The following is a 26472-nucleotide window of genomic DNA, read 5'->3' on the forward strand; positions in this document are numbered from 1 at the left end:
CCTCTCTGCAACTGTACCTTTCAAATACATAAAAAACAAATATGGGGGGGGGGTAGGAAAACCCAGGGAGTGCAGAGAGAGCCCAGGAGTCAGCGAGGTTGGAACCAGGAGAGCATCTGGTCCCCACTGACAAGTGCAGGGGCTTGGATGGTTGGCTGTTTTGAAAGTCAAGAAACATGAGGACAAAACTGTGGGTACAGAACCATTAGTGATGCCAGCACTTGGTGGGGGGCGGGTACCAGTGATTTCTGGAAATATGATTTATCAGCTAGGCTGGAGAAAAAGCCAGCCTCCACTGAGATAAGGGCGGACAGGGAATATGTAGCAGGCAGGCCAAGCATGGCTTTTTAATCAGTTCGTTTAAAGAATAAGGAGAGTCTCAAACTGGACCAAGAGCCAAGGACCAGCTTGACAGAGCAGAGGTGGGCCACTCATTCACTCGTTGCACATCCCAGAAGGAACACCTCTGACTATGTTGTTTCTGGAGGCCCTGTGGGGAGTAAACAGATCTAGGAGAGATGCCACCCAGCATGGTGGAAGCCAGAGCCGGTACTCTGAGAGAGGAGGACAGGGACCACCTTAGGTCAAGAAAGGGGGTCAGGGAGAAGGAGGTTTGGGGCAGGAACAGCAACGGAAGCCAGTGTCGCCAGTGTGGGGAGCCGGGCTTACCTGTGTGCAGGAGGGACACAGGGCGACACTGCAGGAGCCCAGCATGGAAGGGTTGGCACCCCACAGGCTGGCGAGCCCTGCTGCATAGGTATCGGGAGGGTGGACCAAGGCCAGTCTGCAAGTGTGGGTGCCAGAAGTGGAGAGGACTGTCCAGTGGCTACAGTTTTCTCCGTCCAAGAGCAGGCCTGGCGAGGGCTGGGCAAAAAGGAGGAAGCTGAGCTCACCCAGGGCTCAACCCTTCTAGTTCTCCCAGCCTCACGAAGCCTGTGACTCAATGCTGTGGGAAATGGGCAAAAGAGCCTTGGATTCCTAGATCTGGGCCCTGGGAAGATCCTAAGAGACCTGGCTGACCACTGCGGTCACTTTGGCTAATGCATAAAGAAGTAACTTTCCCAAAAAGAAGCAGCTGGGTGCAGATGTGGCCACCAACCAAGCCCCCGGGAGTCCCCACAGAAACCCGGGAAGCTGTGCATGTCCTCTGCCCGGCAGTGTTCCCCTTTCTAGCAACCGGGGCGCCTTCCTGTGCTTCCCTGGCTTTCCTACTCATCTTAGTCCTCGACAGCTCCAGCTTTTTCAACCTTTCATGCGGCACATCCTGGGTGATCCTTCTAATAGTCAGAACAATCACCCATTCATTTGTGAGCAGGTGGAATCAAGCCGGTTATCTAGAAAGTAGCGAGAGACTGAGGACCAGGTCCAGCTCCTGTGGCAAACATTCAACAATCACTCCCAGAGCTACCAGGAGGGCTTAACCACACGCCAGTCACGGGCTTCGACATTCACGCACAGATGCAGCCATGGGGGCCTCTGATGACTGATGTGGTATTGCCTTCAAATTTAACTGCAAAGTAGCTGGAGGAGTAGCTTTACTACTGTTCACAATGACTTACAGCAAAGGAGGCACAAAGTGTCCACAGAGACTTTTCTTACAGCCATGGGGAAAAGCTTATAGTGAGGTCACAGAATGGGATGTGTAACCCTGTTAACAGGGACGGCAACCATGAACTAGAAGCGGATGGAGAAAGGAGTCTGAAGACTCAGTAACACAACAGAACTTCACAGACAGCCCAGTGCTGCTCGCCTGACGGAGAGTTCTAGATCACGGCCGATGCTCAGCTTTGTAGGAACTGCCCAGGACACATCCCCTGACGGCCTCCAGTGATGAACTTGATCAGTTTCCTGCAAGAGTTATTCAATATCTGGGCTGATGTTGCAGCGTAGCGAGTTCAGCCACAGTCTGCAATGACAGGCATCCAATATGGGCGTCGGTTCACGTCCTGGTTGCTCCACTTCTGATCTAGCTCCACAAGGCAGACCCAGATGGAGGTTCAGGCGGCCACCTTCGCCTGGCCCAGCCTCAGCCACTGCAGCCACTTGCGGAGTGAACCAACAGAGGGAAGGTCTCTTCCTCTATAATTCTACCTTCTGAACAAATAAAATACATCTTTGGGAAGCAGGGGAAGACAGAAAGAGAAATATTCAACGTTTAACCCTCACTGCAATCCATATAAAACTCTAGCGATTCTGAAAGAAGTATTATAGTCTCTGCTTAAAAAGCAGCCGGGGGGCCCGGCGGCGTGGCCTAGCGGCTAAAGTCCTCATCTTGAAAGCCCCGGGATCCCATATGGGCGCCGGTTCTAATCCCGGCAGCTCCACTTCCCATCCAGCTCCCTGCTTGTGGCCTGGGAAAGCAGTTGAGGACGGCCCAATGCATTGGGACCCTGCACCCGCGTGGGAGACCTGGAAGAGGTTCCTGGTTCCTGGCATCGGATCGGCGTGCACCGGCCGTTGCGGCTCACTTGGGGAGTGAATCATCGGACGGAAGATCTTCCTTTCTGTCTCTCCTCCTCTGTGTATATCCGGCTGTAATAAAATGAATAAATCTTAAAAAAAAAAAAAAACCAGCCAGGCCCAATCGGAACGCAGGTGACCAAGTGAGGGAAGATGACCACAACAGGGCTGGTCAAGCTCTGCTCTCCGAGGTGCGGGGAGGTATGGGGGTGAGGGGCAGGGAGGTGTGCACACGCCTTGAGAAGCACGTGACACATGCTTGGGAAACGGCTCCTCCACCTTCTCCCTTCCCCAGCCCCTCCCATGGAAGAAAAGAGGCCAGTTACAGTAGATACGCGGTCACTCTTGGGTGTTCCTCAACCAGCTCTTACTCCCTCAGCGACTTGGCCCCTGCAGGCCATTACAGTGGCAGCATGGGCACACACAGATCCCAGCAAGGGAACGAGTGGCCACCAAGCTGCACAGTAGCCCTGGCTGCCACCCATCACCTGGCCAAGCCTGAGTCTGCGCCACAAGCCCTCAGTTCATTCTTCCCTCACACCCTCCAGGGAGAGGAGCCAGACCCAGAGGCACGCCGTTCCTGGGGCGGGGTCCCTGGCACCCAGGAGGCCACCTTCCAGGCAGCTGTCTCCCTGCCTTGCCCCCACCCGTGGTAGAGTGCACGGCTTCCCCTGGAAGCTACTGCAGAACAACCAGAATCACGCTTTGGCTCACTCACCCTCTGATGTCCCCCAACCTTGCTCCTCACAAGAGGACTTTTGTGTACACAAAGCATCACGGAACAAAGCACGCAGATAAACTCCCCAAACTCACACCGGCGCGTAATCGTGTTTGGGTTGGGTCCCCGCCAGCCCCGTCTCGGTTCTCTGTTAGGACTAAACCAAGTCCCCCGGCCAGTCAGAATTACCCAGCCCCGCCCCCACCTCTTCACGGCCCTTGAAACCCCCAGCCCCCCAGATTAACTCAGTCCAGAAAAGGCCGCTAAGGGGAAACACACACACACACACACACACACACACACACTACCCCTAAATAAAAATCTTTCACTTCTCCTTGCCCAGTTTCCCATTTTGGCCGGAAACGCACGACCTCCCCAATTTCTAAGTCCCCCTTTTGCACGCGATCCCATGCCCTCCTCCAAGGCTTCTCCAGGGGCGCAAGTTAGGGCGGTCCCGACAAAGACAAGGGGCTGAGCCCTCAGCGCATTCAGCTTCCCTGGAGAGAAAAGGGAGCTCTTGAGTTCCCAGAACAATCTAAGGGGCTGCCTAGAGAGTCTGCCTTTACCGGGCCCTCCACTCACTGGAGGGGCTCGGGCTCGAAGGCGCAGGGCGCGGATGGACCCTAGGGCGCATGGGGTCCCCGCCCGGCGTCCGCTCCAGCTCCTCGGCCCACGGGCGCCCCCAGGAGCCGACCCTACCTTCCTTGCCTTCCTCGGCTTCGGAGCGCATCGTGTTGGGGTCGCCAGTGGCTGGGCCGACCTGCCCCGGGATTTGTACTCGGGTACGCGTGCCAAACTGGCCTCTGCAGCCCAGACGCCCCGAACACTACGAGGCAGAAGAGGAAGGAAACTCGCCCAAATCGCTGGCTGCGGCGCTGGAGGGACGGCCGGTGCAGGGATTTCCAGGGGAAAGTTCTGCCGAGTGACGACTCGCGTCTCCGCCCCGCGGCCGCGAGGGAGGCGACCTGGCGCGGGGCGCACGCAGGTGGGCGCGGCCGTCCGGGCGGGGAGGGAACGCGGAGGGCGCAAAGCAGGCACTGGCGGGCGGGCAGGAGGGGCTCAACAGAGGGGCTGGCAGGCAGCTACCCCGTGCGCACCGTAGGGGGGAGGCCTGCGCCACTCGGGGAGACACGGGCGGCTGTTGGGTCATCTGCGCAGCCCCGATAGCTCGGGCTGCGGAGCTGGTCAGCTTGCGCGGCATTCGTGTGGGTGTCGTGGGCGGTGGGTGGGAGGGCCCGCGTCGCCTAGCACTTACTCCCAAGCGCTGGAGGCGGGCCTCGCGCGCAGAGAAGGGGCAGCCTCCAGCCCGTGCCTGCTGCACCTGAGTGCAGCCCCCCTCGCTCTGCCTTTCCCGTTGGACATGGGCAGGGGGGTTGAGGAAGAGTCTGAGGCCTTGGTCTTCCCTTGGGAAAGTGGGCACAAGCGCCTAGGTGCCCTAGCTTTCTCTCCAGTCGTAGGCAAAAGGCCACCAGAGCCTGTGTCTGAAAGATGCATTTGGAAATTGTGAGAAAAGCTCGGTTCCTTTTCTTTTCTTTTCTTTTCTCTTTTTGGCTTTATCTGTCTTTATTGGAAAGTCAGATATACAGAGAGGAAGAGAGAGAGAAAGCTCTTCTGTTGGAAAAAAGTCCCCAAGTGGCTACAACCGCCAGAGCTGAGCTGATCCGAAGCCAGGAACCTGGAACCTGGAACCTCCTCCGGGTCTCCCACGCAGGTGCAGGCTCCCAAGGGTTTGGGCCGTCTTCGATTGCCTTCCCAGGCCATAAGCAGAGAGCTGGATGGGAAGTGGAGCTGCCGGGATTAGAACCGGCGCCCATCTGAGATCCTGGCGCGTGCAAGACGAGGACTTTAGCCCTTAGGCTACCTGTTCTTGTAAATGTGTTTTCAGTGCTTTCTCTTTGTCTCTCTTTTCATAGGGACGGACACACGAACAAGAAGTGCAAAGGCTGATTTGGTGAAGGGAATATCCTGGGTTCTAAGAGTCTGAATCAAGCTTTCTTGTGCCATTTGCGATTGGTATGACTGTAAGGGAATTATTGAACCTCCGTGAGCCTGCATTTCCGCTTGTGCTAAGTGAGGACAAAAATAGCATTGTTCACTGCTCAGATGTTTGACCTTCTGTGAGGGAAAATAAGCAAAAACACGAATGGAAACCCCTAATACTGCAAAGATAATTATTGCTACACCACCGGGAGACATTTCTGCCAGGCACCCTGGGGTTTCCTCTAGCACCAGGTGTGAACAGTCAGCGTATTGACTCTGTCAAATAGGGCATGTGAGTCTTGGTATCTAGTTGGGGGAGTCAACCAGTGGATAGAAGATCTTTGTCTCTCTTTCTCTGGCACTCTCATTTTCAAAAACAAACAAAAACCATGATCATGGGGAAACTGGTGTGATCACCCAATAGTTAATCCTCCACCTGGCAGTTCTGGCATCCCATATGGACATTGGTTTGTGTCCCAGATGCCCCAACCATTTCCCATGCAGCTTCCTGCCTGTGGCCTGGGAAAGCAGCGGAGGATGGCCTAAATCGGTGGGACCCTGCAACTGCGTGCGAGACCCGGAGGAGGTTGCTAGCTCCTGGTCCTGGCTTCAGATTGGCTCAGCTTCCACTATTGTGGCGATTTGGGGAGTGAACCACTAAATGCAAGATCTTTCTCTCTTTTTCTGTAAATCTGCCTTTCCAATAAAAATAAAGATGATGATTTGTCATCTATTGTAGGTGAGACCTGTTTACATTGGGGGAGGGTAAAGATTATTTATTTGAAAGGTAGAGTTATAGAAAGATGAACAGAGAGGGAGGTGGGGAGGGAGAGAGAGAGAGGAGAGAGATCGATCTTCAGTTTGCTGGTTCTTTCCCCAAATGACCACAATGGGAAAGCCAGGAGCCTAGAGCTCTATTCATATCTGATGTGAGTGGCAGGGTCCCAGGCCCTTGCGCCATCTTGGGCATTAGCAGTGAAAGGCCAGATGCGGAGCACCTGGGTCTTTAACAGGTGCCCGTAAGGGATGCTGGTGTCCCAGGTCGTGGCTTAACCCACTTTGCCACTCTGTGAACTGGCTGACCCCTGTTCATTCTTGCATGTTTGGCAAACTCTTCAACATCCTTAGCCTGGTCATAGCCTTGGAATTCACACCAACAGTTCAAGACCAGCTGACAGAAAATGGCAACTAGGTAGCAACACTGGCATTTCAAACCAAACCGCATTGGAATGTTATGCTGAATTCCTACACCCACCTAACATTGCACCCCTCACCCTCTGTGTCCAGACAGGAGAGTTAAAATCCTGGTGAACATTACTAATGGTTTGCTCAAGCAGTCAAACATTATCAAATATTTACATATGCCACATGCAAATTGCCCTGGCTTATCTGGAAAATTATCTGGTATCATTTCTGTCATTTTGACCGCACACTCAACGAATTCAACTTTCCAGGTCACCCAGATTCTAAGAAAGGCTTACTGGCCCTAACTTTCAACTGAATTTTCTCACAGAGCAGAAGAAAAACCTCCACTAAGTCATACTGCAATTATTTTCAAAATAATAATCAAACCAAAACAGGTCTGGGCTTTGGGCCTCTTGCTCACAGCTGCGGGGGCATCTAGAAAGCTCAGTGTAAATAAGCAGCAGCAGACTAGCCAACAGGGAAGGGATGGTGGCTTCACTCGCTCGCTCCCCTCTAATGATGTTCCAACATCCCGGCTGTGCAACATACTCAGTGCCTGGCTGGACGGAATGTGTGTGTACAACCTCTGCTTTCTAAGGCTCTCAGGATAACTGGCCAGTGATTCCATTCCCTGACGGAGGCTGGCTCTGCCCATGGCAGAATTTAGATCAGAAAGATGAGTCGTTTCTTTAGTATAAAACATGGCTTTCTGGGACCAGTGCTGTGGCACATCAAGTGAAGCCACCATCCCATACCTGAGCAACAGGCTCGGTCCCTGCTTCTCATCCAGCCTCTTGCTGAGCATGGGCTGGCCCCACTGCTTCTGCCCCTGCCCCGACAAGGGAGACCCAGCTGTACCTGTTGTGGCTCTGAGGAGTGAGCCAGCAGGTGGAAGATCTCTCTCTCTCTCTCTCTCTCTCCTTTCCTCTGCTTCTCCCTGTCACTCTGCCGTTCAAATAAAATAGAATCATTTTACAGAATTGGCTCTCTTCCCTTTGACTTGGAGGCCTTCCTCAACTTTTCCTCTACTATTTGTGTCTTTGAAGGTCCTCAAAGACTTCTGACACTTAAATGTACAGTGATTTCAAAAAGTTTGTAGAAGACATTTATTATGAAAGACTGCACATGCATTCCAAGTTTTTTGGATGACAGAATTAAACTCGCCTTCATCTCATCCATGCACCAACTCGGTGCAGGTTGTCTCCTTGCATGTTGGAAAGGCCTGTCCTCTGAGCGCATGCTGGGAGCTACAGGCTTGGCACCTCACCCAACGTCCTTGGACACTTGCTCTCAAACATCGGGGCCTCTGCCGAGCTGCCTCAGGCCAGAGACACCTGACGTTCTTCATCCACTAGCAGAGGATGCTCACCCATCGCTCAGGAGGTAGAGCTCCATATCTCAGTGGCCCTGCGTTGCTGAGGACTGGGTTGAGGTGGGGAGCCTTGGGGCTAGGGTGGGACACAAGGGCCTAAAGCCTGAGGATGGAGCTGACCACCAGACCCTGGCAGGCTGTGGTCTGGGAAGCTATCTCCAATGAAGTCTCCAGGACTTCTCATGTTCTTAGCAACACCCTGGGTGTGGGCAGGTGGTACTGAGGGCAGGGGATGGAACAAACACCAGAGGGGAGCATGACCATCCACCCGGATCCACCTGGTCCCCAGGATTTCTAGTTATGCTTTCAGTCGATGACCAAATGCAGACACTCTCTCAAAAATCAGGTCTGACAAAATTAGGATGGCCTACTATTTAACAAGAATTCCTTGAGCATTTTACAGGTTTTATTTAGACACTCCAATTAGTCCCCTTAAGTCATGACACCCATTTCACACATACGTAATTAAAGAAGTGAGGTTACATGATTTGCCCAAGGTCACAAACTCAGTAGTAATATTCTTTAAACTTCAGGAAATACAGAGAAAACCTCCAGCCCCCTACATCCAGGCTTTCTCAGTCCATTAAACTATGTAGAGGTTGGCATTGTGGTGTGGTGGATAAAGCTGATGTCTGTCATGCTAGCATCCCAAATAGCCAGTGGATAGAGTTCCAGTTGCTCCATTTTCCAATCCAGTTTTCTGCTAATGTGCTTGGCAAAGCAGTGGAACATGATCCAAGTGCTTGGGCCCCTGCACCCACATGGCAGAACTGGATGAAGCTCCTGGCTCCTGGTTTTGGTCTGGCTCAGCTCAGCCATTGTGCCCATTTGGGGAAAGATCCAGAGGAGAGAAGATCCCTGTATCTATCCCTCTCTGTGTGTAAGTCTTCAGAGTAATTAAAATCAATCATTTTTTTATATACCAAACTATGTAAAATTCCAGTCTTCTTTTTGCAGAATACCTCTGAGACTACTATCCCGGAAGGTTCCTGCAGCATGTAGGGCCGGCCTTGGTGTTAGTACAAGCTGTTCCAAAGCTAAGAACACTGCCTCAGAATCAAGTCATCCAACTCTTGATATTCAAGGCCTTTTTGAAAAAAAAGATTCATTCACCTGAGAGAGAGAAGGAAAGACACACACACACACACACACACGCACACACCATCTGCTAGTGCCTTCCCCAAATGGCCACAATAACCAGGGCTGGGCTGTTCCAAAGCTAGGAGCCAGGAGCTTCCTAAGTCTCCCACATGGCTCAGCAAGGGCCCAAACACCTGGGTCATACTCCAGTTCTTTCGCAGGTGCTTAACAGGGAGCTGGATAGGAAGAGGAGCAGCTGGGACTTGAACTAGCATCCACACATGATGCTATTGCCACAGAAGGCAGTTTTACTGGCTGTGCTCCATTTTCCAATCCAGTTTTCTGCTAAAGTGCCTGGCAAAGCAGTGGAACATGATCCACGTGCTTGGTAAGTTCTGATAGTCAATGCTCTAAACAAGCTGTAAACTCAATAGTTTCTATTTGCTCAGCTGCATGATACCACCGATCTTTTCCTATTGATGTTTTCATTAGAGTTTGGTGAGGACTTTAACTTGGCACCCAGCAGCAGGGTAGAGAGCAGCGGCCTGGACTGGCCAGCCCTGGGCCCACTGTTTGCCAACACCCCCATTAGCATGGCCAACAGTGGCCGAGTTGCGTTTACATCAGAAGGATTCTTTCCTATTCGTCCTTCTCTTGGTTGTCTTCTGAAAATGGGCAGGTCCCTAAGCCTTTCTGCCCTAGTGTGCACACATCTGTGAAAAGCACAGGATGCCAATCATTCGTAAACAACCAGGAGAATCAAGCTGCAGGGCAGCACCCAACATTATCAGGAGCCCCTCCTCCTGTTTCCCAAGGTCATTGAGTATGGCCTGTTTTGGGAGCCCAAAATCCTGGTCCTCTAGAAATCTCACTCACAACTGACCATGTGTGCTCCAAGGACAGTGAAAACAAAAAGGCCAACCATCCTGATTGTGCCCAGGAGTAGACCGTGGCAGGACAGGGTCGATGCCAGTGCCAGGCCAGGATGCCATCAAGTCCCCTCTGATCAGCACAGCCCTGCCCTGCTCTGCCTCCCAACAACCTCAGTGACCAGGGTCACAGACACACTCTTTCGCACCAGCGTGTAAAGCCACCTCCAGCCACACACACCCTCACCTCTAGCTCCCGATGACCCCAGAGAGTGGGGTTCCATAACCCAGGAGACATTTCAGGAAGCTGAAGTCCCAGGCTATGGGCGGTCAGGGCCCAACACGTCCATGCCAGCTGCTACCTCTGCTCCCTGCAGCATGGAAGCAACTGGGTAGTGAGACAAACTCAGGGTTTTCGCTGGCAGTTGGGGCTGCAGGAATGTGAGACGAGTCCACAACTTCACCTGCTCCTGATTACCAGGAAGCATGCAGGAGCAGGGCTCTGTGGCAGCAGGCCAGCAAGAAGCCTCCTCCAGTGGGCTTGCTCTGCGGGGTGGGACCCCGTGCAGAGACAGGCTGAGGAACAGACCCTACCTCAACCCATCTGCATAGTTCAGAGCCCAATGCAGGCACCTAAACCAAATGTGACATCCAAGCAAATGACCATCGCGCTCCCTTTGTAGAATCAGGACCACGGATTCTCCTACCTGAGGTCTGCTTGAAGGTCTACCCTACTTCCAGCTGTTATGACTCTATGTTTACATTCAGTTTCAGACCTGGGTTGAATCTGAGAACTTAGCCAGGAGCCAACTGGTCACCCTTATGCAAGCACAAAGGCCAGCACAGGCTTGCAGGTGAAGAGTGGCTTGCAGCTGCCACTCACCAGACCAATTCAGCAGGTGATAAAAATGCGAACCGAAGCAGAACTTGTCCAAACAGGGTTTTAGGAGAAGATGGGAGGCTATTTTTGCAGGCATGGGTCAGAGGTTTTTCCGCTTGAATAGGTCAGGTTACAAAACTTGCGTTACTCAGCCTCTCCTTAAAGAAGGGCTATAGAAAGGGGCACCGGTTAATGACTCACAGATTTGCAGACTCCAGCAAACAGAACGCGTTGCCTACCAAACTGCTCATCAGAACAGTGTATCTGCCGCCCCAAGAATGGCATGAGACCATACACGTGGCAGTAGAAACAGGGAAACTAAAAAGCACCCTCTCTCTCCATCTGAGAGCTCTTTCAATGGAGCTTTCATTACTCCGCCAAGTCCTACCAAGTGTCTGTCACTGTGTCAATTCCAGCCACGAGCAATCACCTCCAAGTGGATGCAGAAATGATACTGAAGTGAAACAGCCACCAACCCGCCTCATGCTTCTAGAAGTGGAGTCAGTGTGGACCGAGCTGGGAACTCAGCATGCCTCCCTCTTGTAGGTTTCTGCACAGACTCTTGCACGCACAAGGTTGAGTGTAGTATCAAAGGCTGTGTATTTTATTTTTCCACTCAGCAGATGACAACTGCATGTCACAAGAAGGTGCAATGTGAAGCAATAGTACCCGAATGTCTTTGTGCATTGCTTAGCCCCTTAGGGCATCTGCCATATTTATTATTTCCTTGAGACGAGAATATTCAAACCCTCTCTTCTAGCCTTGCCAAGCCATGCATGTTTCCACAGCTAAAGACAGCACAAAATTAGGGCAGCAGGACCCAGGACAACTTGACAGTTGGAGGAACGATGAGGTGGCCAGTGGTCCACCGACTGCCTCCTGGCTCCAAACTCACCCTTCACTGCCTGCACTGAGAAAAACTCGGGGGCCCTTTAAGTGCTGTTTTATGGACCTAGACAACACTGTCTTTTCCTAACTGGTTCTCATCCAGCAAGGAGCAGCCCCAATGTAGTGTGTGTTAGAATGCCCTTCCTGTCCCGGGGTGCATGACATTCCATTGCAGGTGTGTGTCACACTTTGGGCTCATGTGCCCACAGCATATACTTGGTCACCTCCACCTTTGGGCTGTCATGGGCAATGCTGCTAAGACCACAGTGGACAAGTTACCTCCTCGAGACCCCTGTTCAGTGATTTTCTGTAGATACTCAGAAGGGGAACTGAAGAACCATGTGCTAACTCTATTTTCAACATTTTGAGGACACGCATGGCTTTCCAAGTCAGCATTTCTCTACAATTTTGCTCCTATTTTGTGGTTTGCCTGTTAACGGATCCCTCACTAATAGATACATGGAGTGCCAACAGGTACACATATTTCCTCAGCAAACAAAGAACAATATAAAAACGTTGCCTTTAATGTATGTGTGTTACATTTTCACATGACTACAAAGTTATCAGTACATAAATACTGACTACGCTGCTTGAACCAGAGCATTTAATAAATGAGACTGTTGGGCACTTTTTCTTTTGTCCTAAAAAAATCCTGCAAAAAAAGGTACCAAGACACCAAGGGTACTATGAGTCCAAGGGGTTTGAAGACCCTGCTCTAGGCTGTGTACCTCCAGCTGGGTTTCTTAGGTTTACTAGCTGCAGGGCAGGGGTGGTAGATGTATCCTTATCCCAAGAGGCACCCAGAGGTGCACATCCTCACCCCAACACAGCATCCTAATTTTCTTTGACTATTACTTTTTTTCTGACCTAGAGAAGGGTGGCTAGACACCTTAGGATAACCTCATGCAATCTGAATTTCTCCCCTGATTTCTAATTCTACAGTCAGAAAATATTTCAACAGGGTTTGTCCCTCCATTCCAGCAGTCAAGCTATCGTCTCTTGGTGGCAGCACCTGACTGATTTGAAGCTGCATTCCCTACCAAGAACACAGCAGTGCCTCGACAAGCATCAGCTGCCTGGGTCCCGGTCCCAAGGAGGAGACCGCTTTCCCAGGCCACAAGCAGGGAGCTTGATGGGAAGTGGAGCTGTCGGGATTAGAACCGGCGCCCATATGGGATCCCGGTGCGTTCAAGGCGAGGACTTTAGCTGCTAGGCCACGCCGCCAGGCCCAAGGAGGAGACGGGAAGCTGGGGGAAGGCAACAGCAATGCAAACAAACAGGAACTGGGCTTCTAAAGAAAGCCTTCCCCAGACCCTATCATGCACACACAGACACAAGTGGCTTGAAAAGCCAGCACTCATTCAGAAAGTTCTGCCACTTGCTTTCACTACCAGGAAAGTTCTTAAAAAATCTTACTGTGAATCATAGCCACCTGTGCACAGCAAGTGTGGGTGCTGTGGCAGCTGGCAGCTGGCAGCGGCCTGCCTCTGCTCCCAGCGAGCTCGTCTCTCCCCTTTACTGCCCCACTCTGCCTCAACTTCTCCAGAAAGCTCTGTGAAGCCCGTGGGGAAACTTGTGCCTCTACAGCAAGGATAGGGGACCTCCCGCCTGCAGGGTTGTCCCTACCGAGGCAACCACAGGTGGTATTTGAAAAGCATTCAGTCCACAGCAGGCTGATGTGTGGGTCAGTCATTTCCCAAAAGCCACGGGCAGAAAAAGGTTTCAGATCCTACTATACTCATGGTCTTAAAGTCAGCTGCCTTTTGAGACGCATCTGTAAGCGTGTTGTTGAATACACAGCTGATTCCTCCCGCCTGTGTTCCTGCTGTCCAGCGGGCATCCCCCTCGGGGCATGACGCAATGGATGTGACGATCATTCACTCACTCCATAATGTTGAATTACGGCAATACAGTAGAATAAGCTGAAATTGCTCCTGACCTTGAAAGCAGATTGCAAGGAATCACACCCACACTTGTCTGTGCCCTCCAGGCAAAGAAAGCATCAAGTCCCACTGCCAACGCACTTTCCACCAGCATTTGCCCTTCCACTCCTGGAGTCAAGCCACTGTCTCCTGTTGGCATGGCTTCACCCCATTTAAAGGCACTGGACCCCAAACCTCAGGCTGCTCCCCTGGAGCCAGCCCTGCATTTATGAGGCTTCGAGAGAGTCCCTCAGAGCAGGGGGCCAAAAAGAAAGCAACTCAACAGCTGCAAACCTTCTGTTTTACGACACACACAGAGGGGCGCCCTTCCTCTGACTTCCTCATAAACAGAGTGCTGCGCAAAGGCAAACACCCTGGGAGACATCCACCTGGTTTGCAGCAATGGGCCCTGCTTCTCCCTGGGGCAGAGACCTGGCCTGCCACCCAGCACTCCACCACGACTGCCTCAGTCAGTGGCCATGGATAAGACTAGCTGGACACAAATCCCAGTTCAGGCGATGGAACTTTCAGGCCAGCAGCTGCCCACCTCATGCTGGAGACGATGTTTCCTTTATTGCTAGGTGGAGAGCTCATGTCCAGCGATGGACCACCTGAAAGCATAAACTAATAAACCCCAGATGGGAATTCCAGCTGCCTCTCTTCTTTCTCAAGGAATGGCTTTCTCCCTGGTGATAAACATCCTATTAGGCAAGTTCCCTGGTGGGTTGAGCCTTCCTCCACAGACGCGGGCAATGCGTCAGGTTTCCTGAAGCGATTTGGGCGCTGTACCTACAGAACATGCAATTAATTTTGTCATCTGCTTCCTGGATGAGTGAAGTTACTCTGTGAGCATACAAAGCTGTACCTTCACAGCCCCAAATGCTGTGTTATCTAGAACCTTGGGAAAGAAGGAAGAATGGTACCACTTGGCTGGAGCCTGAAATGTGGAAACAGTAACCCCATGTACAGCTCAATGATGTTAAATTACCTTTAACCTCATCAGCAACAAGAATTTGTGAAGCACCTACTATGTGCAGGGCAGATGCCCACTCCCACCCTCCTGTGTGCAGGGTGGCGCTCTCTAGCTGCCACATACACCATCTCTCACCCCACAGCAACCCACAGGGCAGGCACCATGGGCACCATGGACCCCACTCAGATGATGACATGGATCCCAAGTGCTTGCGTGGCTGCCTGCGCCTGTGGTGTGTGTGCTGATTCCAGGCCGGGGTCTACTACTCTCCATCCTTGCTAATTTCCCTCCATGCTCAGGTGTCTCTGACTGAGCAGAGAATGTATGGTTGCACTTCAAGGGGACTCTGCACATGTTCCAGATGAGATGGACAGGGGGCAGGAAGGAAGGTCGAAGGGTGGCAGATTATCACAGTAGGTGCATGAGTCCAAAACTCGCTCCTGTAGACACCAGGAACTCCTCAGCTTCTGGAATGGGTCACTGACTCCTCGGACAAGGCCCCCGGAAGCCAGTTCTACCTCTCGCAGTACAGCTCCGCAGACACACAGCCTAGCACTGCAGGAAAATTCCTTCCACCACCATGAGAAAAACTAGCTCAGAGTCAAGCTCAACCACAGGAGGCCAATGGGCAAGAAGACAGGTCCATGGCCTGGATGAATATGAATGTAAACCTTGCTATAAATGAGAACCAGCCAAAATCTCCCAGTAGGACTGTCTAAAGTAGAGTTTTCCCAGTACCAAAAGAGCCACAGCTGATGGAAGCTCCTGGAGGGCAGAGCAAGCAGTGTCTGAGTCTGACCTGCTGCTGCTTACACAAGCCTGGCAGACTGTCCCTCACCAGCCCAAGGAAGCCTGCAGTCTCACAAAGCCCAGCCCGCAGCCTAGAAGCCCCCATCCCAGCAGGACTCTATCCCGGCAGGACCAGGTCTGGCCTGTCTGATGGCAGAGTCCCAAGGCTGGGGCAAGGGGCAGCTGAGAAATGCCCATAGGGGTCTGCAAAGTGGGCTGGAGGTCCATGACCTTGCTCCTGTGCCCATAGCATGGTGCTGCCCCACACCATCCAAGTGCTGCCCCAATGGACCCTGTTTGGGAATATCTTCATCCAATCAGCACAGCTGCCTGCCTGCCAGTGGGGCTGAAAGGGCAGGACAAGGCACTGGGAAGGTACATGTGTGGCAAAAGCCTCAGGTTCCTGCTTGGAGTCTGGAGCCAGAAACCAGGTCAGGTCCACCCTGGGATTTCTTCCAGGCACCGAGAAGCTCAGGGGTGCATGCGGGGAAGGGCAGATCAACAACATGGGACCTGGGTTGATAGGGTCCAGCCAGATAATTCTGCCTTACAATGAGCTCAAGGGCCACTTGTGCCGAGTTCAGAAAGGCTAATGTCCACTGTGCGCATCCAGCCTGCAGACTCATAGCTGGAATGCCACTGTGTCCGAACAGAATGGCTTTCTGGTGCTAGACTGGCACTGGGCTCCTTTGGTAGGCACCTTTAACCAGGCAATCTCATTCTGTGTTTCACCGTGCAGTGGATGTTGGGACGTGAATGGCAACTGCCAAAAGTCACATTTTTCTCAACACCTGCTGTCCCCGGCAGTCCCCAGGTGCCCACAATTCTGCATGAACTGGGGGGTACTGCCAGTCCCGACATGTGATCATACCACTCCAGCTAGCACCGAGGCCAGATTCCCACCAAATCTAGCTCAGAGAGTTCCCCGGGTGCTCCACACCTCTCTGCGCCTGCAGGTTCCAGCGGCAGAAGTGAATCCACAGGAGAGCAAGTCCCTGCCCACACTGATGCCCGCACTGGGGGACTCCAGGACTCATCCACGGACGATACACACCACGGAACACACGAAATCACCTCAGCGCTGTTCAAACAAATGTCGATGCCAGACACGGTGACCATGCATATCTCACACTCTCCGCCAAGCGGGCTCTGTTTGTGGAGGGAGAGAGAGAAGGAGCCAGAGAGTGAGGGGCCAGCTGACTGAACAGGATGTAGCCACCTCGTGTCACTGTCCGCCAGCCAGGGGTCATGGATGGCAACCCAGGGGCGGGGTTAGAATGACACTCAAAGCCACTTTCCTCCCATTCAGCACTGCCCTGACCATCCTCAGCAGGTAACAGGGAGAATTTGGCCTCAGTTAAACGACAGTAGTCCTAAGGTCTGAGGGAGATGGGCACAAACAAACCCAATACCAACAACAGAAGAGGTTCAAGCTGGTTCAAAGTACAGCAAGACACCACAGCACCAGGCAATAGCCAGTGAGTGAAGCTGTGTTTTACGACAGTGCATTCACAACTGGCAGTTCTGTTTGCAAATTCATTTTAAATTATAATCAATACTCATTCTTTCCAACCTTGGCTATGAAGGTGCGGAACCTAGAAACCTTATCATGTGTGAAACTACAAACAACCAGCTTAAAAATGAACACACATAAGGCGGGGGAAGGCTTTAGCCATGTTGGGCAAAACACCACCAGGAAAACCCAAAGGATTTATGCCCACATCCAGACAAAGGAGGCAGTGTGTGGCAAAGAATCCCCTGGGGAAAGAGGTCTGGTTCCTTCTGGTGCTAGGGTGGGGCCGCCATAGTTCTGTGAGGACACGCTGGCAGACAGCCAAGATGGACCATGTCGAACCTCAGCCGCTGCTCTCAAATATATGGCTGCACCTGCAAGTGGCTGCCTCCCTCCTCGGCAGCCCCACCAAGAGGCACGCACAGAGGCAGGTGTTCACCCCAGCCTGGAAGGGCAACCACACACAAGTGACTTCATCTCTTTGGCCTGAACTTCTTGTGTGAAATGACAAGTTTCCCTAGAAAGATAGCTGCTTCTGCTCCCATGCCCAGGGCAAGTTGAGTTCATCACCACGATCCAAGAGGCCTCGCCTCACCTGGCCCTTGCACTCCTCCGCTGAGAGCCCAGATCTGACTTCCTCCTACCTGTCCCAGCCTTGGGACAGATGTACTCCCACGTGCACTACACATGCACGCACACACACTCATTCAGAAGTCTCTCCAGTTTTCCCGGTGCTTCCAACCAGTACTGACACCTGAACTCCCGGCAGGCAGTGACACCAAAGTCTGCAGACCCTGCCGCGAGGAATCCGGGAAACACAGGGACATTCACTAGCTCATTCTAACATCTTCATTTAAGATCCCTGTGGAGGGACCGTCGCGATTAACTCAAAAGGTTAATAATCTTTGCCTTAATTTAAGATTATATGATGTTATGTATAACATGTTATGTTATGAATGTTATATGTTGTGTATAAACTAAAATTGAAATGTAAGTGAGGTGGTCACAGAAGGTGGCTAGGAACTCGCATTTACTTTTAACATATTGGTTACTCATTACTATGTCAATTAATTCCATAATGATGTAAATTTTTGCTGATGTTAGTTGGAGCTTTCAATTGACTGGGATGATACTCTGCTGGCTCTGTCTTCAGACCAGAAAGGGTATACCTAAGAAGCCGTTGAACTTGACTGGACAATAAGATGCTGGACTCTATGTTTGGTATACGCTTGCAATGGGGGAAATCTCAACTGAACTTGAGCTGTGGTTATGCAACAAGGTGGAGGAATCCACCATGGTGGGAGGGTTTGGGGAGGGGTGGGGAGAACCCAAGTACCTATGAAACTGTGTCACATAATACAATGTAATTAATGAATTAAAAATAATAAATAATAATAATAAAAAAAAGGTTAATAATCCTCCTCCTTGCATCACCAGGATCCCATATTGGCAACAGTTCATGTCGCGACTGCTCCACTTCCCACCTAGCTCCCCGCTAATGGCCTGAGAAAGCAGTGGAGAATGGCCCAATGTCTTGGGACCTGTATCCATGTGCGAGATCAGGAAGAAGCTCCTGGCTCATGGCATCAGCCTGGCTCAGCTCTGACCATTGTGGCCACTTGGTGAGTGAAGCAGCAGACAGAAGATCTTTCTCTGTGTGTCTCCTCTTCTTTTTGTAAATCTACCTTTCTGATAAAAATGAAAATAAATCTTTAAAAAAAGAAAAAAGACTCCACGGAACACAGAAGTATACTCCCCTTGTGTCCCAGGAAGTGAGGAAGGACGCACAGGCACGTCAGTGGGGGACATCAGGTGGTGTCCCACGGGGATGGTAAGGGTGTAGGCTGCCTCCACACGGGACACAGCAGCCACCGGAGGGCAGAAACCCCCATCAGCCACCAGGCCACACCCTCTTGCCCACCCCTTCCTGCCCAAGCGTAATGTTCTGCTCCCATTGGAGTTCTACTTCCACAAAAACGTCCCACGCCCGGCTGGTTCTGACCCCACCATCCTGCACCTGCTCAGTGATGAATATGTACTGGCATAGAACCACACAGATGTGAGGGGGACAGGGACCCACAGTTCTGGTCACCCTGTAGTATAGAAAGACTCAGATGAGCACTTGAGCCAGTGGACATTCCATGACCACAGTCCATCACAGGCAAGAACCCCAACTACATAAGAGCAGTACCGGCTGCGGAGGGTTTGATGAAAGGGCAAGAGACCAGATACACTCACGCCACCTGCACCTTCCAATTTTTAGTGTTTTAACATTCAACAAGAGCTCCAGCAAGTCTTTTGAACAGGAAATAAAGATTTTAGATAAGCAAATATCAAGCAAGCACTTGAACCCAAGTATGTAAATATCAACAAAAGCTATTTAAAATGTTTATCTGTGTTTCTATCCTTGCTAAGTTTTACAATTTATCATTTATATCATATATAATATGATTATATATATATATATATATATATATATATATATATATATAAACTACTCGTATAAGCATTACAGGGAGTTAAAATCATATCCCAGGTGTTTCTTCAAATAGTCAAAACATTTTATACCACAGTCTTTGAAAAGTCAATGGAAAATGCGTGTTAGGAAAGAATTACGCATTGATTTCCAACTTCTTTTGCCCCTAAATGAACTTGGCTTCTACATTTCATTTCCCTCCTACAGTATCTTGTAGTTCCTTGGACCATCAGGTCAGCTTGCTTTTCATTCTGTTGAGTGGCCAGAGTTGAATTCTGACAACCTCTGTTGCAAGCAGGAACTCAGGAGGTTTTCAAGGGCTGCGGGTGACACCCCTGCTCAAAGACAACAGGAAACAGAGGCCGCCTATAATTACTAAGGGTAGGGAACGTATACAGGGAGAAGCCTGGGGTCCAAAAAGCCATCACTTGTTTTCAGAGCCCTTTCCACTTTGCTTATTTACGAATCAAACACTCCATGTGCAAACCTCAGCGGTCATTTCACCCAGCTGTAGACACACAAGGAGACCTCCCCCGGAGAGGGCCACAGCGCCTTACAGAAGAGGAGCTGCAACTGGCCAGCTACAGAGCACGCGTTCCTTCAGCCACCACCTCCGTGGCTCACTAGCACTGACGCTTTGGGGCCGGGTCCTGCCAACCACGCGGCCTCCAAAACATGCGCAGAGCGCACAGCCCGCACTCACCCAGCTTCAGCATGTTCTCCCCACGTGCGGAAGCCGGAGGGTCTGCCCTCCTGCAGAATAATCCAGGAGAAGGTGGATCCTTTTGGCAAAATCCACCGGCTGGGCACCTGGGGCGCCTGTGTAACTGCCAGTGCTGGGCCGTTCACGGAGTTGGTTGGCACACGGGGCAGGGCGCACCAGGTGCTGCCTGCGCTTGTTGCCCTAAAGACATCTACCAGAAATGCAAAAGCTACCTGTGACAGGCCCGCAGGAGGCTTGGGCAGAAATCTGGCAGCAACAGGAAGTCTAACGCGTCAACATGCTGGGAGAGAAAAAAAAAAAAAAAGAAACCCAGATTCTTCAAAAGGGCGTATGCAGTGGGACCTGGGAGGGGCCCTGCATAGAGACGCCTGGAAGAGAAAAGAAAATAGGGAAACTCCGTTCGCTCCTCCCATGAAGGTGTAAACCGAAGTGTCCATCAGCAGCTAAGACTGCTTCCTTCCAGGCAGCACTGGGGCCACACAGCCACTGAAGATCACATGCTTTTTGGCTCCGGAAGAGAAGGTTTTCATAAAGAGCGCACACAGCAGGTACCCTGGACCACAGACATGAAACACACGAGAGGATGTGTGATTTAACAGTCCCTCCAGCAGCCCGCCGGCGTATGGCTCAGCGGGTTAAACCACTGCCTGTGGTCTGCCTTCCCTATGGATCCTTGTTTGAGTTTTTTTTTTTTTTAAAGATTTGTTTTTATTGCAAAGTCAGATATACAGAGAGGAGGAGAGACAGAGAGAAGATCTTCCGTCTGATGATTCGATTCACTCCCCAAAGCAGCCACAACGGCCAGAGCTGAGCCAATCCGAAGCCAGGAGCCCAGAGCCTCTTCCTGGTCTCCCATGTGGGTGCAGGGTCCCAAGGCTTTGGGCCGTCCTCGACTGCTTTCCTACACCACAAGCAGGGAGCTGGATGGGAAGCGGAGCTGCTGGGATTAGAACTGGCGCCCATATGGGATCCCAGGCGTGTAAGGCGAGGACCTTAACCACCACGCTATAGTGCCGGGCCCTTGTTTGAGTTTTAAACCAGCTTTTCTAGGATAAAGTAACAGAAGATGGCCCAAGTACTTGGGCACCTGCCAGCCACAGGGAGCACCCGGATGAAGTTCTAGGCTCCCTGGGTGTGGCCTGGCTTAGCCCTGACCATTAGAATTATTTGGGAGTGGGAGCCTACAGATGTAAGACCTCTCTTTCTTTCCTTCTCTAACTCTACATTTCAAATAAATAATTTTTAAAAGGTAATTTAAAAAAAAACAGCAGTCCCTCCACGCACTCACTGATGTAGCAGAATGCTTCATTGCCACGAACAATTTCTAGGAGGCCCTCAGCAAGGGCTCCACGGCTCTGTATCCCTTTTCGCGTGACCCCACGGCTCTGTATCCTTTATCCCATGACCCCACTGAGTCCTGCACGGCCTCAGCGTCCTTTCTCAACCTCCACAGGCCTCGTGTGGACCCCCGGTGTTTCCTGCTAATGCCTCCTGGTCCTATCCCAGGAGTCTGGGCATCATCCTGGTGTGTCTCCATCTGCAGCACATGGCAAACTGCTGGCTTTCATTGTTGCCCTCTGTACGATCTCTGCCCTTGAGCCCACGGGGCACCCAGAAAAAGATGCCAAGTGGGACAGAACAGACAGGCTCTCCGAGGCCTCCTGGCCTGACTCGAATGCCATTCCTGCTGCTGCGGGGGTTTGCAGCTCTGTGACTCATTTCACATCCCTGGGAAAATGTGCATCTCTGGGAAATGAGAAGAACACCTTCGAAGCCACAGGACTGCTATCAAGAGCCAAGCACAAACTATACAATCTTTACCATCAAACTGAATGGAAAGCCAATATTGTCTCTGGCGAGGGGCGGAGCCACAAAAGACAGCGGGCTACTGCTGACAGACCTGTCTGCCCATTTCTTATCTTTTTTAGTCAACACAATTGTGGGCCTGACCCACAGGGACACGACATTCTGACCGCATACCACCTCCCATGCTCCTCCATGTTGTCGCCCAGATGCAACTGTCAGGAAGACGTCATCAGGGGTCAAGGGCTGAAAGACAATGCTGAGAGGGCGCTCTCTCTCTTGGATGATGCAGGACTCTACGTCATGGGGGCTTCTGAACATGGCTGCACCAGCAATTCCAAGCCTAAGTTACAGACAGAGAAGTTCTACCCACGCAGAGGAATGGCGTTCTCATGGGCCCCTCAGAGTAGTTACCAGGAACTGCTCTGTCCACTAAAGCTGGGGGACGCCAGAGGAAGCTGTCACCATGGTGGCAGAGCTCTCATTGGCTCCAGGACCAGGATGGGCAGCCTGGGGAAGGTTCCAATACAGGTGAGGACAGAGAAGGCTGCGAGTTCCACAGCCTCGGAGCCAAGGGTATCTCCACTCCTAAAGGACACCCCAGGTGTCAGAGAAAGTTCCTGATACTGGCGGGCCAAAAAGCAGAGCCTAAGGATGGACTCTGTCCAATCCCCACTTTCTGCATGGGCACCGTCCCTGTCTTCTCTCCCTGTGTGTCGCTGTCCCCTGTCCCCTCTCTGTGTGTCGGTGTCCCCTCTCTCTGCATGGCTCTGTCCTCTGACCCCTCTCTGCATGGACACATTGTCCCCTCTCTCTGCCTGGCTCTGTCCTCTGACCCCTCTCTGCATGGACACATTGTCCCCTCTCTCTGCCTGGAAACTGTTCTCCTGTTCTCAGCTGAAACAGGAAGTCCTGGGTTGTGCATCAGATGTCTCTTTAAAACAATCCCTGCTCTGGGATGACCACGTGCTCATCGTCACCATTTGGGAAGAAAGAACAGTCACTGCTATGGGCGATCAAACCTCCCAGACCAGTCTCAGGTCCAACAACGAACGCCTGGTTCTTCACCGGGTTCAGCAACACAAACACGGCTGTGCCTCTCCTGGACTTGAGGGTCACCGTGCTCCAGGGAGATCCTAGGGTCAGCATGTGTGGCAATTGCTCAGAGTATTCGTGGGGAGGAGTGAGCAGGGAGCGTGGGACCCAGTGGCTGAGGGATCCACTCTAGGCACTAGCAGGGCACCCGGTGCTCTGGTGCACAGGGCTGGTGAGCACAGTTCTGCAGAGGAAGCCCAGGTGGACCCCAGCCTCCAGCCCTGGGGAGTGCCCCTGTCACCAGCAAGTGGGAAGGTGCTCGAAGCATCACCAGGACACTAAACACAAGGCCACAGAAAAGATCCAGCAGTCTCCAATTCCCCAGCCACATCACGTGGCCACTGGAAATCAGAAGCCCAGAAACTCCTTCTTTCCATTAAAAAAAAAAAAAAAAGACATGTATTTATTCGAAAGGTGGAATAACAGAAGAAAATAAAGAGAGTGAGAGCAAGAACAAGAGAGAGTGAAAGAGATTATTGCGTCCACTGGTTCACTCTCCAAATGGACTCAATGGCCAGAGCTGGGCTGGGCTGGTCCAAAGTGAAGAGCCAGGAACTTCTTCTGGGTCAAGTAGTTGGTAGACCATATATGTTCCCCACCCCCATGGGCGGTGAGCAGCAGCTCCAGTTTCCTAAGCCAGTGGCAGAGCAAGGGGCTACGCAGCCCACAGCCCAGGGCATTGCAGGACCAGGGAGGACGGGGACAGTCCTTCTGTCACTTGATGATCACAAATCCTGTACTTGAGGAAAAAAAAAAATCTTTCTCAACACCTTTTTATTCTAGAAAGCAGTCAGAAACTGCCAGCACCTCCTGTTGTCCCCTGTAGAGGAGAAAACACATGGCTATTGGGCTATGAGCTGAAAGGGGTGCTAGGGCTGCTGCTGGCAGCTGGGGTGCAGCTGCTGAGCATCTCCTCAGACCCTCCACGAACCAGGCACACTGGCAGCTTTACTTTGCAAAAGTCTCCCAGCACAGCTCCCAGCTCACACTGTCCCTTCTCACGGGAGCCAGCGGGCAGTGTCCTCCTGTTCCAAGGCATGCCTTGTGGGCCACCACCTGCACTGCACACTCTTCATAGCAGGGGGTGTCCTCCATCCACCTGTCCTCGCACAGCACCTCCTGAAGGCCAGGTACACAGCCAGGAAGGAGCCACAGCAGGCCAGCTGTCTCACAGCGCTGGCCTTCAACGGGAGGAAGGTGGCACGCAAGTACACACGCCCAGGTACTGGCCCCAGGATGGACTGCCAGGGTGGAAATAAAAAGGCGAAGAAGGTGTTCTGGTGGAGCCACCACGGGCAAAGGGACATCAAGGTGAACCCTCAAAGCCAGGAGCACAGTAGTGTGGGCAGCAGAGAGTACAGGGGCTTCAGCCTTCAGGATGGCCTTGAAAATGAGGTTCCCGGGGTAGGGGGTTGGTGTGGCTGCAGTGTCGGGAGGGGTGAAGAGCTGTGTGACGAAGGTGCGAGTACCTCACACAGAGACAATAGGAAATACTTTATATGATGGGATGCAAAAGGGGACACATCTGGGGACATGGAAATAAGGACCTTTGAATCCCGTCCAGGAATACAGCTGATGAGGCTGAGACAAATGTGTACAGCTGTATGAAGGAAGTTGAGGCGAGTCACAAGAACCGGAAACGGCCAGGCTATGCAAATGAGGACGGAGGGAATGAAAGGCCACACTGTGGCAGTAAATACTGCCTTCAGAAGTGACCTCGTGCGGCCAGTGTGCTGACATAGCAGGCTAATTCGCCACCTGCAAGTGCCGACATCCCATACGGGCACCAGTCCATGCCCCTCTGTTCCACTTTTTCTTTTGAAAGATTTATTTATTTATTTATTTAGTTTGCAAAGTCAGATATACAGAGAGGAGGAGAGACAGAGAGGAAGATTTTTCATCCGTCGATTTACTCCCCAAGCAGCCACAATCGCTGGAGCTGAGCCAATCCGAAGCCAAGAGCTTCTTCCGGGTCTCCCACATGGGTGCAGGGTCCCAAGGCCTTGGGCAGTCCTCAACTGCTCTCCCAGATTGCAAGCAGGGAGCTGGATGGGATGTGGGGCTGCTGGGATTAGAACCTGCGCCCATATGGGATCCCGGCGCATTCAAGGTGAGGACTTTAGCCGCTAGGCTACCATGCTAGCCCCCTCTGTTCCACTTCTGATCCAGCTCTCTGCTTACAGTCTGAGAAAGCAGAAGATGGCTCAAGTCCTTAGGTCCCTGCAGCCATGTGGGAGACCCAGAAAGAAGCTTCTGGCTTCAGATCAGCTCAGCTCTGTCTAGTGTGGCCATTTGGGGAATGAACTAGTGGATTTCTCTCTCTGTAAAAAGTTGCTTTTCAAATAAAAACAAAATAAATCTTTAAAAAAAAAATCTCAGCCTCTTTAATTGCATGGGAACTCCTCCAGAAGGCCACCAAAGCATGAATGCAAGGGCAGCTCTTCTTGCATCTTAAGCAGCGGGTAATGTGCATAGAGAAATTCCAGAGGCACCCGCAGGAGACCTGGAGTGAGAAGACTCACAGAGGGGATGCTTTTTTGCTGCATAGAGAAAAGAACAAGAATGTTTCAGGGTGGGTGGTCATGTACCAGGCCACAAAGCCAGGAGCCTGGAATTCCATCCAGGTCTCCCACATGGGTGCAGGCATCCAAACATTTGGACCATCTTCTGCTGTTCTCCCAGGAGCATTAGCAGGAAGCCAGACAGGAAGTAGAAAGCCCGCACAGGAAGCAGTGCTCACACAGGATGTACAGTTGAGAAGAGCAGGTTAGCGTGCTGCACTACAATGCCAACCCCAATCTTTCATCTTTGTCAGGGAGTCTTCAGAGCCACAGAAAAAACCAGCCCAGAAGCTCTCCAGAATGGACAGCAGGAACTGTGTCCCTCCTTGTTTACCCTTGTGACTCAGCCCTGACTCAGGCCTTTGAGAGTGGAGAGCTGGTAAGAGGAGGTGTGGAGGGAGATCCCACCCAGGAGCTCCCACCCTGGGGCTGGAGTCAGCAATGCCCACCTGCCTCTTGAGCCTTTCTAGATCATCCTGGCTGACCCTCCTGTTTTTGGTTACTGGCTGAGCATGGCCACCTGCTTATTGATTTCTCAAAAATTCTGTTTTGCCTCTGTCCCCGCACCCCCTGCTGCCTTCAATCTTCCTCCCAAACAGGTTTGGGAGTTTAAGAAGCAAACTGGACACGTCTGGGCAAGTCTCAGGTATTCCTGATCCCGCCTTACACAAGCCCAAGCCGAGAAAGTTTCTTGCACAGGCCCATTCGCCTCCCTGGCGCCCACTCTCCTTGGTGATGTGGTTCTGCCTACCCACCGCAGCCCCCTCGACATAAACACTCAGCACAATACAGACGGATACGGAAGTGCAGACTCTTTTTGGTTCCATTTGTAACGGCCCCGTAGAAACATCACAGTACACATACAGAACTAGGAGGCGAAAGAGAAACCAGGGCCCTGGAAACCTTTGTATTTTAAGGTTAAACACAAAAGAACATGCAAACTCTGCCAGGTCCCCGTCGAGGGCCGTTGGACAGTGCGGCTCTCTCCAGGAGCTCCACTGTGCCCAGTGCTGGACTCCAGCATGACAGAAACACGGGCTGGAGGCTGTGTCAGGCGGAGGGGTATTGCAGGTGGGGTGCAGATGTGGTCTGAGGGAGGAAGAACTGCCCCGAAACTCCAAGCAGCACAGGTGGTTTGAGAACAGCTAACCAAGTTCAGACTTCATCAAGACTCCACCGTTGGC

The 26472-nt window shown here is 51.9% G+C and overlaps 1 protein-coding gene across 2 annotated transcripts in view; it reads right to left on the minus strand.

Moving 5' to 3' along the window:
* TNFAIP8 (TNF alpha induced protein 8) overlaps positions 1–20123 on the minus strand; it is a 50516-nt gene extending 30393 nt beyond the window's left edge. Inside the window, exon 1 of one of the 2 annotated variants that reach the window (XM_058677294.1) lies at positions 19809–20123. In XM_058677294.1, coding sequence (XP_058533277.1) covers positions 19809–19821 — 13 coding nt within the window. In that variant the 5' untranslated portion in view covers positions 19822–20123. Of the gene's footprint in view, positions 1–3877; positions 4118–19808 lie in introns of those variants that run through there. The other variant, XM_058677293.1, reaches the window with a different exon arrangement.
* Between the last annotated feature and the right edge of the window lie 6349 nt (positions 20124–26472).

Source organism: Ochotona princeps, chromosome 19 (assembly GCF_030435755.1).
Source record: "Ochotona princeps isolate mOchPri1 chromosome 19, mOchPri1.hap1, whole genome shotgun sequence".
In the NCBI taxonomy this organism is placed as follows: Eukaryota; Metazoa; Chordata; class Mammalia; order Lagomorpha; family Ochotonidae; genus Ochotona; species Ochotona princeps.